Here is a 19172-nt window from a genome sequence, read left to right on the forward strand (position 1 = left end):
CTGGGACCCCCTCCTCACCCACCTGGGGTTCCCTGCAGCCGGTGCAATGTGCGGACTGAGGGCTCTGTGGTTGGTTTCAGGAGTCTGTGAACCTGATGGTGGTTCATACAAAGAGATTGCTTCTAAAAGAAAGTCAAGAAAACAGCTAGGTCCAGTCACACTGAAGGACTATTTACAAAGTGTCTCCAGCTAGAAATTGTCCGTGAAGCGAGTTTTTGAGAAGGCGGCACAGGGTTTTGGCTGGCTTGCTGTTTGGCACCCTTTATGGGGAGTAGCTTCAGAAACATTTGCTCCTGTTGTTTTGATGACCATCCTGTTGTTACCAGATCACAGTAGATGCCTTGGGGTTGGTTTTATAAAAAAACAAACACCACACTGGCCTCCTGCTCATCTGGGAACCAGCCTGGGGAGTGAACGGTGACTCAGGTGAGCGCCACATCCAAATCCTGGCCCTCCCCTTCGTGACCCAGGCCCCTCCTTACCTGCCACTCCCCCTGCCCCCTCTCCCACCTTCAGCCCCCCCTCCCTGGCTTGCTGCGCTGCCTCCTCCCTCTGTCCTCCAATATGGAGATCTGCCAGGGTGGTGATGGTGATGTCCCTGGGACACTCGGGTGGGGGTGGGTTCTCTCTGAGTTGGGCGGTGGGCCTCTGGGGAGCTCCTGAGCGCACCCTCCTGGAGGAGGCTGAGGGCAGGCTGGGCCCCAGAGTGGGGAACCAGCACCTGGGTCCCCCACTGCAACAGAATATGCAATGACTCCTTCCTCAGGGCTGGGGGGGTCCAGGAGGTGGCAAGGGAGTCAGCCCCACACCAGCAGAGAAGCCCCTTTGCTCCCAGGTTTGAGCCGGGCCCAGGAACACACCCCAAATCTGGACCACTCCGGGTGGGCGACTCACTGCTTTGGTTCCACGGACACCACCTGCCACCGGGGACCACAGAGCCCCTGGGCCTGCAGGTGGTCTCCTCAGGAGAAGTCCCAGGGGCCCAGTGGGCAGGAGTCTCCACCTGCTGCAGCCTCCCACAGGGAACAGCCCTTCCCAGAGCTCCCCAAGGTGACAAGTGTCATTCCAGCACGAGCTGCCTTAGCTGCAGGCTACTTGGTCTGTCCCTCCACATGCTCTCTCCTCAGATCTTTAACCCTTGAGGAGATGTCCACCCCCACACCTGGGACTCCACAGCGCTGCCCCCGCGTCCAGAGCAAGTGAGCACACACACACACTGAGCCCGGCTCTTCTGTGGTGGCAACCTCCTGTGCCTGGTAAGCCCACGCCTCTCCCTTGCTTCCTCCACCATCGAGACTGGAAAAGTGAAACGCTCACTTCCACAATCTCCCGCAGAGTTGCAAGAGCCTGTGGGACTGAGTGTTGGCCCAGGAGAGGGAAGCAGATGTCTGGTGGGTGGTTTCTTGGGAAGACAGCTTTTTCCTGATAAAAGGGACCTATTCAGCTGGCATCCTTTCCCATTCTCTACCTTCTAGTTTTGGATGTCGATGTGATGCTTAAACATCAGCAGCCATCTTATCACCATGAAGTGACAAGCTGCTGGGCGGAGTGACAGCAAAGCTTCAGGAGCTGTGAGTGTGAGGATGTGGCGGGCCCATTATCCAGTCTCCAACAGCTGCCTCCCTCCATGTGTCTGTGCTTCTAAGCCGCTGTTGGTCGATCTTCTTTTACTTGCAGCTAATTGCATTCCTAAGTGATATACCTGCTTCAAACCTCTGTTTTAGAATAGTTTTAGATTTATAGAAAACCCTTTTTTTTTTTTTTTAACAGAAAAGTCTTTTTGTTATTGTGAAAATGGTCATGTCACATTTCATCAATCACACATGTTTGGAGTTTTTTTCAAAGATTTTATTTTTATTTTTAATTATTTTTTAAGATTTTATTTGAGAGAGAGAGAGCATGAGTGGAGGGGAGGGGCAGGGGGAGAGGGAGAAGCAGACCCCCCCGGGCAAGGAGCCTGATGTGGGATTGGATCCCAGGACTCCGGATTCATGTCCTGAGCTGAAGGCAGATGCTTAACTGACTGAGCCACCTAGGCTCCCCAAGATTTTATTTTTAAGTAATCTCTCCGTTCAATATGGGGCTCGAACTTACAACCCTGAGATCAAGAGTTGCACAGTCCACCAACTGAGCTGGCTAGGCACCCTGCACATTTGAATTATCTAAAGTTCGAAGGCTTTGAGCTCATCCCTGCCCACAAGAATTCTGGACCTGCAGACGGTCCCCCCACTTAGTTTCAGGGGTCCCCAGGATGTAAGAATTTATCCAAGAATAAGTCTTTTCCTTGTCTCTCTTTCCTGCTTCAAGTCTCCTCATCAGTCCTGCCACCCACCAAGGCACCTGAAGGAGTCTCACCGTTGCCCCGGCTGACGGTGCCCTGGCGAGCTCACCAGCGTCCATGCCAAGTGCACCCTCCCCAAGTTCCCCAGATGGCCCTGGGAGTCTGGGGTTCCACACGGAGGAGGAGAGAATGGCCTCTCCCAGCTCCGAGCCGCACCTTGCCCCCTGCACCCAGGTGGTTGTGCTCAGAAGGTCACAAGGTTGCTCATGGACACGTCCCCTCGGGCTGTGTGTCTGATTTCCTGTCAGTCATGCGTAGGCAAGCCAGGACAAATGAGTTTTCAGAGGCTCAGCGCTCTCCAACCTTACGGAGAGGGTCGTCCCTTTCACAGAGCAAAGTCCGCTTTGCAGGCTCCTCCTGGTCCCCCAGCGTCTGCACGATGGCTGCCGCCGTGCTTCCGCCCTTCTTCACCTGCGGGCGTTCACACCTGGCTTGTACCCCTGGTTTCGAAGCTCCGCAACCATCCATACAGGTGACTCCCCGAGCTCTCCCCAAATGGCCCCTGGGCCCCTCAACCTTACCGAGACCCCAAGTGAATCCTATTATCCCCTCTGTCAGAATTTCCCATCCCAGCAAAAGGCAGGAGCCCATCCTTCCAACAGCTCAGTGTGAAAACCCCAGAGGACGGACACCCCCACGTGCTGGCGGGGGCCCCGGGCACCGGTGGGAACACGGTGTGGGGTGGCCTCTGCGCAAACCGGGCGACCATTTCCCGTGCAGCTGACCGACTCCTAAAATTTACCCAAGAGGGAAGAAAACCTACAGAGACCCTGCACGCAGACATTTAGAGCAGCTTTATTCTGAATCAGCAAATGCACTGGAAACCCATGTGCCCTCCGGCTGGCAGTTGGAAAAAAACACTGTGGGCGCCTGTTCGGGAGAATTCTGCTCAGCAAGCGAGAGGAGCAGACGGCACGCAAGGCCCGCGGACGCCCAGTGCAGCACGCTGAGGGGACCAGTCAGGCTCCAGAGCCACAGGGACAGAGAGCAGATGGGTGGCTGCTGCAGGCTGTGCTGGGGAAGCTCGCGGTCGCTGAATTTTCCTGTGTGTAATTACACCTCCATCAAAATGATTTAAAAACAACACAAACATGTGGAGGCCTCCTTGCCTCCTCGCTTTCCCTCATGGTCTACATTCAAGCCATCAGCAGACCTGTTGGTTTTACTGCGTCTTGGAAATATGTCCAGATGTGTCCACTTGTTCCTATGCCGGGCCCAGCCACCCTCCACACGATCCTGCATTTCAGCAGTGGCCTCCTCGCTGGGCTCCCTGCTTCTCCTCTTGCTTCAGCAGCCGCAAGACTGGCTTTCTCCAAACCTAAGTAACGTGTCCCACTCCCATTCAGAACCCTCTGCTGGCTTACTTTACTCAGAGGGAATGACGTCGTCCTTCTGGCCTCCCCGCCCCCTCCCCCTCCTTGCTGGGGAGCTGCAGCCCCAGGGCTCCCAGCTGTGCCCCGGAACACCACAGGCACGCTCCTGCCTCAGGGCCTTTGCACCTGCAGCCTCCTCTTCTGCCACATGACTGCAGGCTCCTGCCCCCACTTCCTAGGGAACTGCACTCAGATGCTAAGTCACCATCCTGTTTACAAGAGCAGTGTTCCCTCCCTCCCCTTTTGCTTCTTTCTTTGCTCTCTTTTTTCCAGGACATTTATTACTATTTAACATACTACATTGCAGGGCGTTTCAGTCACCCCAAAATCCTCCTGTGCCCCTTCCTGGTCAGCTCCCCTGTCCCACCTCCCGGTCCCCAAGTGACCACTGATCTCCCTTCTGTGCTTCCTAGCGTTTTAGGTAAATGGAATTATCCAGCATGTGCTGTCTTGTACCTGGCTTCTTCAGCCTCAGTGGGATGTCTTGGGGGCCGCCCAGGCTGTGGCGTGTCTTCATTGCTGGTGGTGTTCCTGTGTGTTCCCAGGAGACCGCAGCGCTGAGAGCCTTCACCCATTCTCGTGTTGATGGGCATTCGGGTTGTTTCTGGGTTTTGGCTATTACCCATCAAGCTGCTGTGAACACTTGGAAGTTTTTATGTGGACATATTTTCATTTCTGTTGAGCCAACCAACACCCAGGAGTGGAATAAACTGTGTATGTTTCACTTTTTTTTTTTTAAGATTTTATTTATTTATTTGAGAGAGAGCACGAGACAGGGAGAGGCAGAGGGAGAAGCAGGGAGCATGATGTGGGCTCGATCCCAGGACCCCAGGATCATGATCTGAGCCGAAGGCAGATGCTTAACCAACTGACCCGGGTGCCCCTGCATATTTAACTTTTAAAGAAACCACCAACTCCTTTCCCAAGTGATTGTTATCGTCTGATCTACCTGCCAGCATCATGAAAGGTAAGGGTCCCAGCGTCTCCAATCCTCACCTCCTGATGAGAGCCCTCCTAGCCGGGGGGCCGGGGCGGCCGGGGAGGGGGGTGGGCTGCTGTGGTATCTCAGGTGGTCCCACTTTGCGCTTGTCTGATGACTCATGGTGTGCGGCGCCTGCTCCTAGACTCATGTGCCCCTCGTATTTCTTCTCTTGTGATTTGCCTATTCAGACCTTTCGCACTTAAAAATTTTTGGTCTGATTATTGAATGGTAGGACTTCTTTATTCTGGCTGTAAATCTTTTGACAGAGCAATTACATATTGTAGAATCTCTTTTTATTTTTGTAGAAAATGTAGATATGTGTTTTATGTCTTCTTCCTCCTCCTATTTTTTAGTTATTCATTTTTATTGTGTTTTACAGTTGTATTATTGTATTTTACAAAAGTATATGCTTATGGTCTTTTTAAGGTTCCCAGAGCCGATTCCAGCATGGTGGGGGGCGGGACTCCTCAGATACCACAGGGTGCCCAGAATTCAGCTCAGTTGTGACACCGTCCATCCAGGGACAGCGTCAGCCCCACAGGTGAGGGGCTCAGCCCACTCCCACCCCAGACGCCAGTCCCCAGTCCTGTGCTTTTGATCACAGCCACAGAGTGGAGGGTCCCTCCTCCGTCCCTCCCCTCCAGCCCTTCCAGTCCGCTAGCGCGGCTCACAGAGCTCAGGGAAACACGCACTTTCCCAGCTTATGGATGGATTGGACCATGTGAGCACAGGGAACCAGAGGCTGCCTGAGGGCCAGGGAGAGAGCAGCCCTCCCTGATGCCTTCATCTCTGACTCCCGTCAGCCAGAACGGAGGGAACACAACTGAGTGTCCTGCCCCCCAGTTGTGGGATTGCTGACAGCGGCCCGAGCAGGTCAGGACCGCGAATGACCACAGTAGACCGCGAACAAGTCGTCCTTTACCCCAGGGAGTCTGAGAAGCATTTCTCCCGCACCTGCTCAGGAGCGGTCACAGCGTGTCCTGGCAGCTTGGGACAGTCTAGGGTGACGCCTGTCCTGCTGGGATTATCGTTAAAAAGAAATCACAGGCCCCAAATGGTGTCACTTAGGCCAAGTCTCCCACCTGGAGTTTAACCCCTGACCTGTTTGCCTCCCCCAGAAACATAGTCTTAAGCGGTGGGTGGGGGGCTTTCTGGCTGGAACCATTGAGGTCATCTGTCCCCGCAAGCCTGGCCATCCCGCAAAGAAGGTATGGTAAGCCACCTTAGACCCTTGTCCTGCCCTGGAGGGAAAGCAGCCTTGCCTGGAGCCATCCTCTCTTTCCTTCTGCTGTTCACTCCTTGCCCGCCCCCCTTCTTGTGAACAATCTCCATTTTGTACAACGCAGAGCTCCCCATGGCCAGACCCATGCATCGCTGATAAAGCCAATCCAGTCTTCACATTTACTCCATGGGATTTTGTTTCTTAACATGATCCGTGCTCTCGTAAGTGTCCCAGGAGCTGGATAAATTATGTAGTCCGCCCAACAGTGACTCAGCTGAACCAAGGGCCCCCGGCCCCTTGGAGCCCCCTGATTTTCAATCTCTGTCCCCCTGCCCCAGTCACCATGGCCACCAGCTGGCCACTTAGCAGATCCAGCACCAGCTGGATCTCCCAGCTCTGGCCTGTGGCACGCCCGCCACCTCCCACCCTCCCTGCCAGCAAAACAGGGGCAGCCCCCAGGGGCCCTGGCAACCATTAACCAGCTTGAGGGCCAGTGCCCTCTGGCCCTGTGTCCGAAGCAGGGACACGACCATACCTGTGGGAGCTGGCTCAGCATTTGGGCATTCGCGCACCCTCTGTCACAATAACCTCCCTCAGCCTCTGTGAGGCCTGGGGGACCTGCTTTCAGTCCAGTTGGCCCACTTCGGGGTGGGGGGTTGGGCAGCCACGGTGTCCCCCATGCCCCTCCCCTCCCTGGAGGTGGCTGTCTGGAACATTCCAGGGAGGAGTTCAATGTCAGGAGCTCGGGGCTTACAGGAGTAGTGAGCCCTGGTGGAGGGAGACGACAGGGCAGACGGGATGGTCCTGAGGCATCGGCCCTCCGGGGGCCAGACCAGCCCCAGCAGCCTCCTGGGAGCTGAGAACCACCTGCTGCTCAGAAGGCTTGCTGCCTCAGCCACACATCCCGGGTGCTCGGGAATGTTCCCTGGCCCTGTGGAGTGGCCCTCAGAGCCTCTCCTCTGCTGTCCCTCCCCCGCCCCCTCTCCTCTGCCTCCTGGGCCCTACAGAGTCCCACAACTTTCTCTCGCTCATCACTTCCCTGTGCTCTTTTGCTAAACTCTCCAGCTCGTCACTCTTCACGAGGACCCTTCCAGAAAGCAGTGAGGAGAGGACAGGAAGAATTACAGGTAAACAAAGTCCCTCACTTCCTCAGCCTCTGTGCTTCACATTTGATGATGGCCGTTTCCCAGCGTGAGCCCAACCACCCAGGAGCCGCAACTCGCTGCCCTGGGCCGTGGTGCCATGCAGCCCTGTCCCCGGGGCCTCCTGCCCCATGTCCGTCTGCGCGTGTCCACTGTGTGCGTGCATGTGTGTGTGTGTGTGTGTGCGCGCGCGCGTGCACATGTGTGTGCAGTGGACAGGTCTGTGTGTGCTCGGGGAGCCCAAACATTCAGGGCAGTAGGCAGTGAGACTACTCAGCTCCTGCCCCCAGGGGCGACTCCCGAGCCCCCTCCCCTCCCAGCCTCCCACCTCTGCCAAGGCCAGTGAGAGGGAAGGAGCCCGAACCAGCAGCCAAATTCACGGGGAGATTTTCCCAGCCCGCCACGACTGCAGCACAGACACAAGCCTCTTTGTCTTCTGTCCCTTGGGCCCCCCCAGAGGTGGTATGTGGGGAGGATTTAGAAGACTGACCTTTCTGATTAAAACGCTCCACCCGACCTCCACTGACTGCAGCAGACAAAGGAGGTTCTCTTGTGCCTGGTGTGGGGGAGGGGTGTGGGTCCTGGTGCCTGGTGTGGGGGGAGGGGTGTGGGTCCTGGTGCCTGGTGTGGGGGAGGGGTGTGGGACCTGGTGCCTGGTGCGGGGGTGGGGGGGCCCCCTGCCCTGAGGAGGTGGGTGGGAGGCTAGCATGGAGGATATTCATTACCTCCTTAGCCCCTAGTTGCCGTGCATACCCCTGCACAGCTGAATGTCTCTCAGGGCCACTCCCCACCCGTGACTGATTAGTCCGTGGACTCTGGCAGGCCCTGGGGCTAGTGACACCTCCCAGAGACAAGGTAGGGCCAGGAGCCGCACAGCTCAGTGTTGTGTAAGAAGAAACAGTTGGTGGCCAACACATAGCGTCTGCTGGGGTTGAGCCGGTACATGGTTAAGGAAGTAGTTATATTTACTCGAATGTTCCTGAAGGCTGACTTCAGCACAAAGGCCAACTCTGAGGAGCAGGAACCGGGTGCAGGTTAAACAGTCCCTTCAGCTGGCCCCTGGGTTCAGGTCTGGCATGGACCTCATCTCTGAACTTGTCGTGAGTCAATGAGAAGAAATTCACAGGTAGTGGAAACCAGCCTGCGAGAACCCCGTGCCGTGGAGTGCTGAAGCCCTGGGCACGTGGGGCGCGGGGTCCCCCAGAAAAACGGGAACGTAGTGCCCACCCCGCAGGTGTGTGCCGGGGTTGAATGAGGGAAGGCTTGTGAAGCCACTGAGCATCAGGCCTGGCCCCAAGCAGGTGCGTGACGGATGTTAGCATTCCTCCATGCATCCGTCCACCCCCTTGTTCCGGGAGAAAGATCCGTACTGACAAGCGTGCACACAGCACGAGCTGCACTTGGAGGCCGGTGGCCTTCAGCACAGAATTGCTCATCACCATGGAGACTGGTGCACCCTGACCCTGCCCGGCGCCGGAGCCTCAGCTCACACACGACCCCCTGCAAACACCTGGGGCTGTTTCTCTCGGCTCTCCTGTCCTGTTTCAAGTTGCCCCTGGCAACTTTTCTTTCTGGAACCCTCTCGTCCTCAGACAGGTTCTCTCTTTCCTAACGCCAGCTTCTGTAGCCAGGTGTCCTATTTATCAAACTTAACCCTTTTACATGCCTAAATCCATTTTATTTTTTTTTTAGTTCATTTTTCAGTAATCTTTTTTTTTAAAGATTTTATTTCTTTATTTGACAGAGAGAGACACAACGAGAGAGGGAACACAAGCAGGGGGAGTGGGAGAGGGAGAAGCAGGCTTCCCGCCAAGCAGGGAGCCCGATGTGGGGCTCGATCCCAGGACCCTGGGATCATGACCTGAGCCGAAGGCAGACGCTTAACGACTGAGCCACCCAGGTGCCCCTATTTTTTAGTAATCTTTACATCCAATGTGGGGCTTGAACCCATAACCCTGAGATTAAGCATCACACGCTCCTCCGACTGAGCCAGCCAGGCACCCCTGCCTAAATGCATTTTAAAACCCTGGAAGAGGGGCGCCTGGGTGGCTCAGTTGGTTAAGCGACTGCCTTCGGCTCAGGTCATGATCCTGGAGTCCCGGGATCGAGTCCCGCATCGGGCTCCCTGCTCGGCGAGGAGCCTGCTTCTCTCTCTGACCCTCCCCCCTCTCATGTACTCTCTCTCATTCTCGCTCTCTCAAATAAATAAATAAAATCTTTAAAAAAATAAATAAATAAATAAAACCCTGGAAGTTGGGGCGCCTGGGTGGCTCAGTCAGCTAAGCGTCTGCCTTTGGCTCAGGTCATGATCTCCAGGTCCCAGGACCGAGTCCTGCACCGGGCTCCCTGCTCAGTGGGGAGACTGCTTCTCCCTCTTCCACTGTAGCCCCCCTGCTTGTGCTCACTCTGTCTCTCTCTAATGAATAAATTTTAAAAAACTTAAAAGTAAATAAATAAAACGAACACCGGAAGTAGATACATCGAAATGCTGACAGTGGATACCTCTGGGTAACGGGACTTCTTTTCAGTATAGCTCTCTATTCCCTAATTCCTGCAGTGTACGTGGATGACTTTGGTAACAGGAAAAAATATTATACAATTACATTTCATGGAAGAGTTGATTACGATTTCTATTCCCTCTCCCCCGGCTGCCAGTTTTTTGCCATTTTGGGAGCATCTGAAATGTCTTTAGTCTCTTCATCGAAGGACTTTTGCATCACGGTAGCAGGGACATTCCAAACTTCAAATGAGAAAGTTAAGGCCTCAGAGAAAATCCTCTTCCCCAGAACAGGCACACCGGCGTGCACTTCTGCCCCGAAGCGTGAGCCCAGGCCAGAGCAAATGGAGCTGGGAATGGGCTGGAGCTCTCCTTTACTGAGTTGTCAGCGAGTCACTAGATCCTCTCTTCACCTCACACACCAAGATAACAGCCAGAAGGAAAAGGAAGGTCAGTATAAAATACCAAACAACTGGGCAAAGGTTTGGTGTGAGACAGCCCAGAGGAAGACAAGGGAGCAGGTAACAGATGCAGAAAGACGCCCAGGAGTGGCAGTGACCGGATGGCCTGTCGGAGGCTGACAGTGCCAAGTGTTGGCACGGGTGTGGAGCACCTGGAGGGCTCGGGCACAGCTGTCGGGAATTCAGAACCTTGGAAAGCTGTCTCGCCATTTCTTCTAAACTTAAACCTACACTGACGGTGTGAGTCATCGATCCCACGGTGAGACGTTTGCCCAGGACAAATGGAGACAGATATGTCACAAAAATTCATGCACGCACGTTCACAGAATCTTTATTCCTAATAGCTCAGACAAACAGCCCCAGTGTTCATTGGCCGGTACACGGATAGATAACCACTGCTCAGCGGTAGAAGGGGAAGGAACTGGTGAAGTACAGATCACACAGACGAACCTCCGAACCCTAACGCTGGGCGAAGGAAACCAGACACAGAGGAGCACATACCATCTGATTTCGTTTATTTGAAATTTTAGAAAAGACAACACCAATTTATAGTGACCAAAAAACAGATCAGTGATTCTCTGGAACTGGGTTTGGGAGGAGATGGACTCCAGGGGCCCTGCAGGGGTGACAGAAACTTCCTTCATTGTGAGTGTAGTGGTAGTTACACCAGTGGATGTTTGTCAAATTTTTATCAAACTTCACTATGAACATAGATGCCTTTTACAGTGTGGACAGTGTACCTCCAGAAAACGGAGTGGGAAACCAAAACAGGAAAACTCAAAAAGAGTGCAGCTGACCCTCAACACTGTTGCAGGCCCATGACCTAACTAGACAAAACCGTGAACGGACACGATAGCAGGAAGCAGACTTCTCTGTGCAGCGTGTCTAAGGTCAGTCAGACCAGTGAGGAAGTATCGGGAGTGAACGCCTAGTGGGTTTGGGGTCCGGGGCTTCCGTCTCAGTGATGAGGAACGTCTGGGGCTAGATGGTGGCACTGATACCGCACGGCACTGCTCAGGCGCTAAATGTCGCGGTGGTCTATACTTTAAAATGGCTTAAAGGGCAAACCCTCTGTGTATCTTACCACGATAAAAATATCCGCCAGCCTCGTACAGCAGTGAATTGATATGGAAAACATCACAGAACACCTCCTTTGCTGGAAAGCCCCAGAACGATGGGGTCCGGGGTCAGGGAGCGGGAGCCCAGAGACGATACTCTGTGCCCAAAGGCACGCCAGGGTGGGGGCTCAGACCTCTGGCTCTGAGGTTTGGAGCTCCAGGGAGATGGACCCCACTCTGGACCCCCGTCAGACTCATGTGGGGTGAAAGGGAGAGGTGCGCCCCTCAGCGGGGTGCAGGACAGACCACAGCACATAGCCCGTCGTTCTCAACCTTGGCCTACTGCACTTTGGGGCCAGAGAGTTAGGTTTTGCGCATGTGTATGCGGGGGCTGTCCTGTGCATTGGATATGTACCAATGTCTCTTGCCTCTATCCCCTCAAGGTCTGGACACCTACCCAGTTGTGACAACCCAAAATGTCTTCTTACATGGGCAGAGGTCCCCTGGGGGCACCACTGACCCCAGGAGGGAACCACTGCTCTAAGCAAAGGGGGTTGGTCCTAGCCTTGGGAAAATCCGTGGCCCTCTCCATAAAACTGAGTCCCCCATGACGGAGAGTCTCCCCAGGGGCAGGGCAGGCCTGCCCGGCCTGCAGGAGCTGCCCGTCTATAAAACACAGCTTCTTACCAAATCACCCTCTGTCACCAGAGGAATCCCTGTGATCAGCTGGTTCTCTTGGACGGGTCCCTGCAGCCTCCTGACTGACACAGGCCCTGGAAACGGCATGCGAACCCCTCGCTGAGGACCCTGACGTCTGGCCGGTAGGGACGTGCTAGCTGGCTGTGGGTTTTTGGCTCCTCACCCACGAGCACAGGTTTGGGGCTCTGTTCGGGCCTGGGCCCATGTTTGCCTGGGGATCCCTGCTCCACTGTGTGGAGGGCCCCACCTATTATTAGTTCCCCCCCCGGGGTCCTAGTTGGCTCATCTGTAAAATGGGGCAAACATCGCTTATTCTCAGTAGGAGCAGACGAGATGGTGGCCCAGCACTCGGCTCGGTGATCAGCCCATGGTGACAAAGAAAGCTCAGGCCGCCTGATCGCAGGTATAGGCCCTGGCCTCGGCCAGACCCGCTCCTGGCCCTCCCTCCTTCCTTCCAGGAAGCTGCCTCAGGGAGGCGGAAGGAAGGGACCTGAAAGGGCAGCCAAACCCACAAAAGGGTTTCCAGCTTGGGCCTCGGCCTGTGAAACCACAAGCCCTTTGTCTGCCTCCTCCTGGTGCCCTTTCCCCGAGAGCTGCTCGCCTGAGGGCTTAGCTGGAGGTTCTGGAGGCCCTGCCCTCTGCCCCCACCCCTGGCATCCCAGCAGCCCAAGGGGAGTCTCTCCCAGGCCTTGGGGGGAGCTGCTCATCACCCCGGCCACCTCCCCGGGTTGGCTGCCCCTTCCCCTCAGCTAGAAGTGCCAGGGTGGGAGCGCCCGGCACATCCCACGGGGACGAATGGGTTGTGCCCCTGGGTGGGCGCATTGGATCAAGCTAATGGTGCACGTGGCCGCAAGCTGGGAGACCTTCGGGAGAACCAGGGCCAGGGAAGGGGCAGAAGCTGGATGGGAGTAATGAGGAGCCCGGGGGCGCCCAGAGCCGGGTGGCAGGTGTCCCTCCTCTAGCATCTCTATGGCGGGAGGTGGGTGGTAATGGGCAGCAGCGGCAACAAGGGTCATGCTCAGAACTTGTCCCTGGGATTGAATCTGGCCTTGGCCGCTAACTCCCTGAGTGACCTCGGGCAAGGTGCTAAATGCATCTGCGGCTGATTCTTCAGCTATCAGATGGGAATAAAGCAGGGATGTGATGCCCGAGTGAGTGCTGGGACGCCAGGTGTTTTATGAGTCCCTGGATGGTGCAGCGGGGAGGGGACCGCTTTTAGAGTGAACCTAAAAAGAGCTTAGGCAAGTCCACCCAAAGGCAGAAGGAGTGGGGCCTCCTCGCATGTTCTTCTGCTCTAGGCAGGTGCTTCGGCGTCTTGCCCCCTTGAGGCGCCCATCTCAGGCAGGGCCTGTCTGCTTTCTTCCTCCCCACGTGCCCAGGGCTGTTGAGGGCTGGGGGAGCCCCAGCATTTAGGATGTAGTTATACTTTAAAAAAATGCAATGTTTGATATTTACTTCAGTAAAAAATTGTTTATCTGAAATCCTGAAATTTGTTTATCTGGCAGCCCTCCTTGAGAGCAGGAATGAGCTGGGGTTAGGAGCAGCCTGGAGCTTGGCTGGAAGACCATCGGGCCATCTCTGTCTCTTTTCTGCTGTTCTGTGTTCATCGGTCTTCCTCTCCCACTCGAGAGTGAAGGCTGAAGCTGGACACGGCTGCCCCGTGGCTCCTGGGGACACGTGACAACACGGGGCACATGCAGGGCCTGACTTGCCCATCTTGGGCCAAGGCCCATCTCTGGTCCACCGGGCTCCGTGTGGCTGCCTCAGCCTCACCCAGGTGTGCTGGGGGAGGGGTAGTGGTGAGCGGGCACCCCTTGCAGGTGGAGGGCCCAGTGGGAAAGCTGCACCCCCCCGCCCCGCTTCGAGTCTTGCTCCGCCGGTAAGGCATGAGGCCTTGTCCATGAGGCCTGTCCCGGCAGTGGTACGGAGGGGAGGGAGCAGTCCTGAGCTCGGGTCTGAGGACAGGTGGACGGAGCGCCTGTCCAGGAGACCGACGTGTGCTTTCTGAGTGGGGGCGCCCCAGCCACTGGAGTGCTGTTCCACAAGGGGAAGAGCTGACCACTTCTGAGGGACAAAGCTGGGTAGACAGCAGGAAGGACTTCCTAGCTGGGGGGGGCATGGAGGCCAGGCAGGTGTTGAGGGAGATGGTGGTTTGGGAAGCCCGCCTCCTTCCTGGCATCCAGCAGAGGTTTGGGGCTCCCCACACCCCACAATACGGGGCCTCCATAGGCCACAGGCCGGTGTTGGTGCTGTGGATAGGCAAGCACGTCACCACAGGGGCCACCAGGCACCTGCCCTGGGCAGCTGCGCTGGAGCACCCCCAGGGCACCAGGCCACCCCCCGGGCACCCAGCCTCAGACTCCAGAACGCAGCTCCCATCTGCCCCGCTGACGGCCCCACGCAGTTTCTCCTGCCTCTCGGAACCGGCTTCACGTGGGGACTGGCCCGAAGGAGCTGTGACCTCAGGGTCCCGCCCTAGTGACCAGACAGCCAACGATGACCCATGACCCACGTGCGGATGGCCACTCAAGGAGGCCACCTGCTGGGTTCTGACAGGGGCCTGGGTCCCCCGGCCCAGAGATCAGGTGACCCCGGGCTGGTACGAAAGGCCCGGCCAGAGCGCCGCTGAGTGCTTGTTAAATAAGGGTTCACACAACTGAACCCGCATGGTCCCTGTCACCAAGGGGAGTGGGCCCTGGGTGCCCCCAAGCCCCCTCGCCTGGTTCTGGCCCCCTGTGGTACACTATGCAAGTCTCCACAGCGCCAGGGTGCGGGCCGCCCAGGCAGGGCTCCGTTAGGAAGAGGCACGCGGTGCTTGCCGGGGGACCATGCAGCACTTCCTGGGAGCCAGCTCACAAGCCAGGGACTGTGCTTTGCAATCAGTGGGCACGACTGCCCTGAGCTGGCCCCTTACCCACCTCTTCCTCCTCTTCCTTGGTTCCCCACCCATCCTCCTCTCTTCCTGTCTGATCCTGGCCACAAGGCAATGACTGCTCTCCCTCTTCAAGCTGACACTGTCCCATTTCTGACCATCCTCATGGCCATACGGGGTGGGGGGTATTGGGAGGTGGGGTCCCCCCTTGAAGCTGCCAGCCTGTGAAAGTGGTCAGGAGTCTGAAAACAGATTTTCCTGTTAGCAGTCCAGGGGCAAGAAGTGATACACTGGAGCTCGCCCTTGGGCCCAGGAGAGCAGCCCCCCAGCTTCTCCACGACGCCGGAGGAAAACAGCCAGATGTGCTCATCACAATGTGTCCTCACATGTGTTCTCCAAATACCCTTTACTACGACAGATCACGTGGCACGTCTGAAAACACCCATAATTTTGAAGTTGGGACAAGTGTGAATTTCAAGATATTCGGGACAACTGTCATCGTCAAGGTCACGGGCACTGCTGATGAGCTAGGTGAGGTCACACTCACATGTGAAGAAAACACAAAATTTCCAGTAGAAAACAATGAAAATAAACAGGTGACTTTTTTCCCCCCAGCCAAGTTCGTGGATTCTCTGAAAGTTGCCCATGGACCCCAGGTGAAAACCACAAAATGGGTCCCAACCAGCATTTAAAGGATAAGAAGCAAAACAGAGAAAAATGTCAGCATGTGTCTGGGGTTCCCAGCCCAAGCAAACCCCAGCCTTCCCGCTTGCTGCTGTGTGTGACCCAGGCCAACCCGCTGGGCTCTGTGTGCCTCAGTTTGCTCATTTTCCAGATAGGAGCCACTGAAGGCCCGTGCCCACAGTGGGGTGGTTCAGGTGCAGCCAGACCCAGCACCCCGCACCAGTAGCCAGCGTTTGGCTGTGTGCGTGCTCGGTGGCAGGGTGCAGAATGCATCTTCCCGCGGCCACTGCCCCTGATGTTTGCAAGCCTTGTCGCTGGAGGTCCCTGGGACTCAGATTCCAGGCTCAGGATGGGGCTACAAAGAACGGGCAAGGTCTCGGGTCTGCATTAATTCCCCAGGCTGCTATCACAAATCACACCTCCCGGAGTCCTGTCTTCAGCTGCCTCTGGCCCTCGCCTTCGCCCATGCTAGTCGCTCTGCCCAGAATGCCCTCCTTCCCTTGTCTCTACCGGACCAGGTCTCCCTCCGCCTTCAGGCCCATATGCTGCCTCCTTCAGAAAGGCTTCCCTGCAGCACAGCCCCATCGCCCTGCCTCTATGCACGTGCCCACACACGATGCCCTACATGTGTCCCCGTCAATGGAGAGGCCACCACCTGCTTCTGCTTCCACCCGCTACAGGGCACCCTTCAGTTGGACACCTGGCCTCTTTTAACCAGTGCCCAGGGGAATCCAGGCCCTGGCAGATGTGTGCTGAGCGAGCGAGGAAGTGAATGGCTGGGCTTCCCTGAGGCCCGTCACATACTCAGAGAAGACCGGGGCTGAGCCTGGGCTGTCAGAGGCCAGCTGGATGGGCTTGGGGGAGGGGCGGGGTGGAGGGTGACCTGGGAGCCCAGACTCCTCAAAGATGCAAGATCTTTGAGGCCCAGGATCTGCCCAGGCAGAATCCCCGAGGCCTGGGGCATGGGACCTGCTCCTTCCTTACCCTGCACCTCCACCGCAGAGGCCTTGTCTCCCCTCCCCACCCCAGCTGGGAAAGCTTTGGTCACACCCTGGACCCAAGAACCACACCTGGACACACCATTCTTGCAGAAGCTTTATTTATTGGCAGATTCCAATTTGAGGCCCAGACTCAGCTATTCTCAGCCCCCTTGGCTCAGCTGGAGCACTGCGTGTCTCTAGTGCTGTTTGGTTCAGTGGTCCACTCCTCATCCTCTGGAGGGTAGTCCCACTCAAAGCAGAGGCCCGAAAGGCCTAAAAGCTTATGCTGGCCACAGATTCCCGTGAGCACCTTCCCGTCCTCACTGGGGGAGACGATGAAGGTGTTGCCACTTTCCTTCCCAAACGTGGCATAGCGCCCTTGATCTGTGGATATGATCAGGGACCGGATAAACACCCTGTAGGAGCCATAGATCATTTGGATGTGTTCTCTTGGCTGCAGGATGAATTCCTGGGTAGTCCCACCTGGGGCGCCGAACACTGTGCTCCAGGACACGCCACATCTCACCTGGATACTGGGACACGGGAAGAGTTGGAGGCCCAGAGCCAGGCTGACCCACCACTCCCCGGGCGCTCGATCCCCCTGCAAGGACAGCAATCCTGTCATGATAGGTCAGCGGCCCCACCCCGTGGACAGAGGTGCTGCTCTCAGACCCCCGCTCTGATGTTTTTGGGCTCTGTGAGCTTGGGCTCATTACCCAGCCACTCCGGGCCTCAGTTTCCTTATCTAAAAAGTGGGAGTGGTTTGGGGGGGGCAGGCAGCGAGATCATTTGTAAGGGGACCCTCAGGTGGTGCCGGCCACTCTCACTGCGCACAGTGGGGAGCTGTCCCCAGCCCAGCTTGGACTTTGAACCCCAGCTACCGGCAAGACCAGGTCACAGGCCTTAGAAGCAAGTGACCCCCACAGTTACCTGGGGGAGTTCCACTAGCTCTGCTCATCGGGGCTTCCCTGTTCCCCCCCCACACCTCCTCCCCCCGGCCCTGGCCACACTGTGTCCCCTGAGGCACCTGCTGTGCTCCCCAGGACCCTGGGCGTGCAGAGCACGGGTCCGCCCAGGCCTGGAGCTGCGGCCCGGCTCTCTGCCTCCACACATGTCTGCTGACTGGTGTTCTGCCTGCAGTCCTTTTTGACCTCACTGCCTTTCCTCTGACCCTCCCCTGGACAGACCACCCCCTGGGTTCCCCATCGGGCATCTGGGACTGAGAGGCTGTTTGGCGTTGAAGGGAGAGAGGAGGGAGAAGCATCACCTACCCCTCTTTTTAGGTCAGCCCAGGAAGCCAGGCAGGACTTGCGGACAGAACGGAAGGGGCTGGTGGGCCGGGGAGGACGCGCAAGGACAGGGACAAACAGGAAGGTGGTGGCTGGTGGCTCCAGAACTCCCAGGGTCATTGGGAGACCAGCGCAGGTACAAGGGGACGAGGTGCGAAACCCCCCAGTTCCCGAGGCTGTGGTGACAGGGCTCTGGGCCCCGCTCCTACTCACCTCTTCACCAGGCCCAGGAGACCCACAGCCACCCGGATTCCGGTGATTTCACAGTCGCTGGAGGTGCTGAAATATTTGCCTCCTCCTTCCCCATACATCTCTAGATGGACGAGGGGACCGGGTGGGGAAGAGAAGAGCACCACAGGCTGAGGTGGAGTGTATCCCTGCCCCGAACTAGACGTGGCCCTCCAGGCAGCCGGCGCGGTCCCAGGACTGGAGTCGGTCTGTGGCGAGGGGTGAGCGTGCCCCTCTGGGGAACGGGCTGGGGCAGGGGTGAGCGTGGCCCCCCGGGGGACGGGCTGGGAGGGGTGAGTGTGGCACCCTGGGGGGACGGGCCAGGAGGGCCGGGGTGAGCGTGGCCCCCCGGGGTGGGGGGCAGACCCAGCCAGACTTACGCTTTGCCCAGCAGGTGGTGCTCCACAGGAGGGCGAGAGTCAGCCACAGCAGCATGGCCTTTGGATGGTGAGTCCCAAGGCTCCTGGAGGGAAGAGGGCAGGCCACTGACTCTGAGGGGGCCCCCGTCGGACCTCGCCAGGCCCCTTCGTGGGAGGGGAGCGCCGCCCGTACCTGTCCACGAGAGTCCGTCGCCCAGTCCTGGCGGCGCAGCGTCTTGTGCCTGGGTGCTCTCCGCCCGGCCCTTTATACCCACCCCATCCCCGTGGGCCCCCATCCAGAAGGAAGGAAGTAGGGCCACCAGGGCAACAGGAAGGAATTGCGGTCAGCTCTTTCTGGGGGAATCCCAGAGGCATCCTGGGGGAGGCTCCCAGGCGCACTGTGTTTATTGTCTTGGGCTCATGGCCTACACAAAACAGGACAGTGACAAGCGTTTCTCTGCCACCTCCAGGTCTCTCTCCTCAGCACCTGGACTAGAATGGGGGGTTGCTGGGAGTCCCCCCAGCTTGGCCAGACAGGCCTCCACCCACCGGGGAGCTACAGGCCAGGTGCCCACAGGGGCTCCTGCCTTGTGCACAACCGGGCCCAGGACCTTATTCAGGCCTGTGTGGAGCTTGGTGTCTTGTGGGCTTCCAGGAGCTCAGGCCGACCCTCAGAGAGAGCTGGACTGTGTGCCTGGCTCCAGGTTTAAGAGACACCCAGGGGTTGGCGCCCCGTGCTGTGTCACTTGGAAGACAGTGACAATCTTTGTGCCCAGAGCAGATGTAGCTGGGATGGGCCGGCCTCAACGGTAGTGCTCCCCGGGGTTGGCCGGGGCATGACCGGGCACAGAGGGTCGGAGAGAGGGCGATTCTCTAGGCCAGTGCCTCTGGGGGCTCCTGGGGTCAGGCCTAGGTGTCAGACTTAACGTGGGAGGTAACGGGGTACTTTTCAAGGGCTGCAGATCTGAGGCCCCTGCCGGTGCTG

At 57.3% G+C, this 19172-nt stretch overlaps 1 protein-coding gene across 1 annotated transcript; it reads right to left on the minus strand.

The window, feature by feature from the left end:
- Positions 1 to 16486: 16486 nt before the first annotated feature.
- On the minus strand, positions 16487 to 18263 carry ZG16B (zymogen granule protein 16B). Its single transcript, XM_021698002.2, has 3 exons — positions 18209 to 18263; positions 17814 to 17913; positions 16487 to 16844 (listed from the first exon to the last, which is right to left on the minus strand). The coding sequence occupies exons 1-3, from the start codon at positions 18261 to 18263 to the stop codon at positions 16487 to 16489; spliced, it is 513 nt and encodes a 170-aa protein (XP_021553677.2).
- Between the last annotated feature and the right edge of the window lie 909 nt (positions 18264 to 19172).

Source organism: Neomonachus schauinslandi, chromosome 5 (assembly GCF_002201575.2).
Source record: "Neomonachus schauinslandi chromosome 5, ASM220157v2, whole genome shotgun sequence".
NCBI classification, from domain to species: domain Eukaryota; kingdom Metazoa; phylum Chordata; class Mammalia; order Carnivora; family Phocidae; genus Neomonachus; species Neomonachus schauinslandi.

Bases quoted from the DNA above. Each gene is read 5' to 3' on its own strand.
- ZG16B (XM_021698002.2), bottom strand. From the start codon at position 18,263: ATGCTGCTGTGGCTGACTCTCGCCCTCCTGTGGAGCACCACCTGCTGG. The intron at 17,914-18,208 runs GTAAGTCTGGCT...TCGTCCATCTAG, and splicing joins CACCACCTGCTGGGCAAAGC to AGATGTATGGGGAAGGAGGA. The intron at 16,845-17,813 runs GTGAGTAGGAGC...CCCGTGTCCCAG, and splicing joins CTCCTGGGCCTGGTGAAGAG to TATCCAGGTGAGATGTGGCG.